The sequence below is a fragment of the Buceros rhinoceros genome, unplaced genomic scaffold, assembly GCF_000710305.1.
Source record: "Buceros rhinoceros silvestris isolate BGI_N320 unplaced genomic scaffold, ASM71030v1 scaffold13573, whole genome shotgun sequence".
Taxonomy (NCBI): domain Eukaryota; kingdom Metazoa; phylum Chordata; class Aves; order Bucerotiformes; family Bucerotidae; genus Buceros; species Buceros rhinoceros.
The window spans coordinates 6,572-11,002 of NW_010401881.1; the positions used below are offsets into that span (position 1 = coordinate 6,572).

The window sequence follows — 4,431 nt, forward strand, 5'->3', positions numbered from 1 at the left end:
AGTTGACCCTGAAGACAAAGAATTGGGGGAAAATTCAACCATTTCTCCAAAACCACACATTTTAAATATGACGATATTTATAAATCCTTGACAGGCATGAATTACCCAGGGATGGAAGAAGCGGTTGTGATATTGGCAACAGAAAATACACAGCCACGTGCTTTCCAAAACACTTCAACTGTCAAAGCTCCGAGTTCTGAGGTGGTACACTGCAGCAGTAGATGGTACTCCACAACTGCGAAACGGCCTCATGGGCAGCAGGTGTTCAAGTAAATCTACAGAAAATACCCCAGTATAGCTACTGCTCATAATCTTTATTGTATTGAATTCAAATTTAATCAATGTACTGAATTTAGATAGCGATAAAACACGTCTCTCGAAACCGCCCGTCCTCCAAGATACCTGTGGAAAAGAGGGCTTTTGTATTTTTTCTGGGTTTTTGGCTAATTATGGAAATTGATTGAGCTCTGCTTTTTCAGGAACTCACCGTGTGAACAGAGGTGTTTTCAAATGCATGTTCTGTGATGATAATACCCCATTCCAAATGAAGACAGACTAAAAATGAAGAAGTCAGCCTGCTTTGGTGCGAGACAGAAGCCTTACTCGGGACAGCTGTTGGGCTGCTTCTTTTTAGCTTAGCAACAGATGACCCATGAAATAAGCATCATCTGAGATTTCAAAACCTGGCATTCAATTTCCAACTTTCTGCTGTGAGTTTTGTGCATGATCAACCTATATGAGTAAGTAATTCAAGCTCATGCTTTCATGTTACCTCAAAACATTTGTTAAAGAATTCCAATTCATAATGTTTATAAGCACAATGGATTCAATCAAATCAAAGCTAAAACACTGGTTAAACGTTGGAACTTTCACTTAACGTCGTACAGTGGTCCACCCCTCTTCATCTGTCTCATTTTTAGTACGGCGAACGGGCTCACGCTCCTTCTCGGTCTTCCAGGAGCCTTTCTCCTTCTCCCCATCTCTTTCTCGATCTTTTGATGCTGGCGGGGGAGCAGAAGCTGGAGGGACAGCAGGAGCAGGAGCTGACCGCCGTACTGTTTCCCGTTCCTCTCCGCGTTCTTCCCGCCTATCATCAGCACGCCGCCAGGAGCTCGCTACAAACACAGAAGGACAATAAAACCACCTTTGTCATGCTCCACTGTGACAGTTTAAACAAATAAATAAAGCGGCTTAAACAACCATGCCCAGCACTGAGTCTGATTTACTGATTCGAATCTCGCCAAAGTGCTATGATGATGACAACAGCCAAATGCAGAGTTAAATTTTATAGCAAAGTGATGGGCAGGAACTACTCAAGCCTCTTTTCACATTCAGGATTGTCATGACCAACCCCAGTGTCATCTTTAGACACAATAACTGCAGCAAGAATGTTCTACTGATGTACGTGTAAAAATACATTCTTATATTATTATCAGACTTAAAAGCACAAAAGCAGCTCCTTAGAAATGACTGAGCCCCCAAAACAGAAAAATCCTCACTTTGCAACACTCGCGGAGAATGTTTAGGTGTTCACTGTCTCAGAAGACAGCAAATCATTCTCCAGCCTGCTGAAATGAGAGGGGCGAGCAGCACCGGACTCCACCGGCGACAGCATTCACCACCCTTTACTGTACGAAGAATTGTTCATCTCCACCAAAAGGATGTTAGGAATTTTCCCTCGGCTATGGGGGAACAAGGCTGTGTCAAACGCCAAGCCAGACAGTCCAATACCAGAACTCACGATACACTACGGAAACCAAAGCAATAAAGCGGATCTCCTTAGGGAGAGCCCTCAGCTGTTGCGCCAGCTGAAGCGCTGGATGGCGTGTCCTGTTCCAGCCTGCTCTCCGAAACCAGCTGCCTGATAGCACCCGTGTCCAGGGAGCCCCCACGCTCAGGACAGGGACCACAGGGGATTCTGAACGCACGAATACAGAACTGGAAGACGTGGTACCTTGGGCTAAATGTATTTGCTGTTACTGTCTTTTTAGAACACAGCAAAAGATTAATAAATATATATAATTAAAACTCGTTAATGTCTGCAATTAAAAGAGGTTATTCATCAAAATCAATACCAGTAATAGTAGGAAACCCGTAAGGACTCGTTTGGAAATATTCCCCTCACATTTTAATGGTTTTAAGAAATGAAATTAAGAAACTGGGGGGTTTTGGGACCTCTACCGTGGTAATTTAAGTACAAGGATTTCCTTCACCCTGAATTCTAGCACATCCTGGCACTGCTGGAGTAACAGGAGAGCCCTACAATGAGTGTAAGCCTTTAGGAACACAAAAATAAACGTACGCTCTTCACGGTCAGATCTGAGCGGGGGTCCTCTCCTGAGGGGCGGCTCCCTGTCATCAGTGCGTCGATCTCTTATGTCACGACCACCTCCTCTGTCCCATTCTTCACGACGACTTGAATCTCTCCAGCTAGAAGTTTCCTCGGCTGGTCCTCTTCTCCAACCAGCGTCATCCCTTTTGCCATTGGAAACATAAAATAAGACTGAATGTTACGGTTTTACCTTTGCTATGGGAAGAAGGAACAGGAAATCACAACAGGGGTATTGTCAGGCCTAATGGGTGTCTCTAACATACTGACATACTTCCAAAACCAATCCTGTTTTTCTGGAGCCTTACATGCTCTTGATAACAGGTTAGAAAAAATGAAAATTAGAAGCAGCAAAGTGTTTTGGGATTCCTTCTGTACAGCTAACGTCATCTTAAAAATAAAACCAAAAAGGCCCCCAAATGCCACTATTCTTTTACTGCCTTGAAATGCTTAATTTCATACAAACCAAGCCCTGTTCCTTTCACTCGGCAATGTCACATTGCTTCTTTATCAGCAGGTCACTTTTTTTTTTTTAAAGGAATGCTTTACGAGTATTTAACCTGGGACGCCTGAAACGATCATCTCGATCAAAATCTCTCTCTCTGTCAAATTCCCGGTCTTTCTCATTTTCATCACGATCTTTGTCTCTATCCCATTCCCGGTCTCCTGGAGGTCTGGAGTCTCTGGGAGGCCCCCAGCTGTCCTCACGAGCCTTTTCTCGTTCCCTCCAACCCCCTGTAAGTAAAAAAAAAAAACACAAAGCAATTCATGACTGACCTCCAATCTCTCTGTAAACAAAGAATCCTTTACTTACCTCAAAGAAACTGGTTCTTCAAGTTTTGATGGTGAGGATCCCACTCAAGATGCTCGTGAAAAAACGTGCAGTTTGCAGGGTGAGGGTGGCATAGACAAAACACTGAAGAAACTGCTTGATTAAGCAGACTGAGATTTCAAGATGGTGCCATAGGTGCATCCTGCCATATCATTCAGTTACTTATGAGGAGGGGTTTTTTATTGTGCAGCCTGATTTTTCTTTACATAGGAAAAAGCTATTGGAGGGCGAGTTTTGCAATATAGGGTTAACTTTTCTACAGGTCTGGACTACAGAACTAGTGTTTGTAGAAGTTGATGGGACGCCCATGAATCCATAAATCTGAACAAAAACAACCAGGAAATCACAAACGTGCCTAGCATTTAAACATCATCAATAGTTCTGAAAAGACTCAGAAACAGTTGTTCTAGTCACCATCAACAACGCTTAAGATTAGAAATAAACTATAAAAGAACAGGGTAATTCTGACTGTAAGGATCAGATCATCTAGTCCAAACTCCTGTGTAAGATTTTCACGAAAGGCAACACAAAGGCAAAAAAGGAATGGTAAAACCAGGAATACTCTGTACAGACAAGAAAGGCTTAGCAAAACCAGACCCTCTTGAAGGGTCCTGAGAAGCAGGTTAATTTCAGACAGAAAGAGAGGGCAGGGAAAGGGACCACGGTGTGCTCACCTAGAGAGAATGTTTCTCTCCCATCAGAGCCGCTATGGTGTATACTCTGGGTTTGCACACAGGTGAATCTCCAGCATTACTCTGTGACCTTTAGGTATCTTCCAGGCAAGCAACAGACAGTGGTGCAGTTTTTCTGTTCGGTTGGCTTTTTGTTTTTTTGGTTTTTTTTTTTTTTCTCCAATTCATCTAAATTAAAAGGTTTAATTACCCTACTTAAAGAAGTGTCCACGTTAGCCAAATTAATCCAGATGTTTTCAGAGTTGACTCTCCCACATGGCATCATGTACATTAATTACATCCACTGTAGGGAAGATTATTATATTATTATATTATTATATTTTACCTGGTTTACCAAATGGTCTCCAAGGACCTGGCCTTGAATCCTCACTGCTACGCCACGGACCCCTGTCATCATCCCGTCTGGAGAGCCTGTCATCATCTGTGCTACGCCACGGTCCCCTGTCATCATCGCGCCTTGACATCCTGTCGTCATCCATCCCGCGCCTGGGACCCCTGTCGTCATCCATCCCGCGCCTGGGACCCCTGTCGTCATCTGCAGCACGCCAGCTGCTCCGGTCGTACTCAAAACCCCGCCT

At 43.7% G+C, this 4,431-nt stretch overlaps 1 protein-coding gene across 1 annotated transcript in view; it reads right to left on the reverse strand.

Moving 5' to 3' along the window:
* Positions 1 to 445: 445 nt before the first annotated feature.
* EIF3A (eukaryotic translation initiation factor 3, subunit A) overlaps positions 446 to 4,431 on the reverse strand; it is a 29,740-nt gene continuing 25,754 nt past the window's right edge. Inside the window, exons 21-24 of the mRNA XM_010132439.1 lie at positions 4,179 to 4,429; positions 2,890 to 3,064; positions 2,303 to 2,475; positions 446 to 1,115 (exon numbers count right to left, since the gene is read on the reverse strand). Of these exons, the coding sequence (XP_010130741.1) occupies positions 874 to 1,115; positions 2,303 to 2,475; positions 2,890 to 3,064; positions 4,179 to 4,429 (841 nt within the window). The 3' untranslated portion in view covers positions 446 to 873. The remainder of the gene's footprint in view (positions 1,116 to 2,302; positions 2,476 to 2,889; positions 3,065 to 4,178; positions 4,430 to 4,431) is intronic.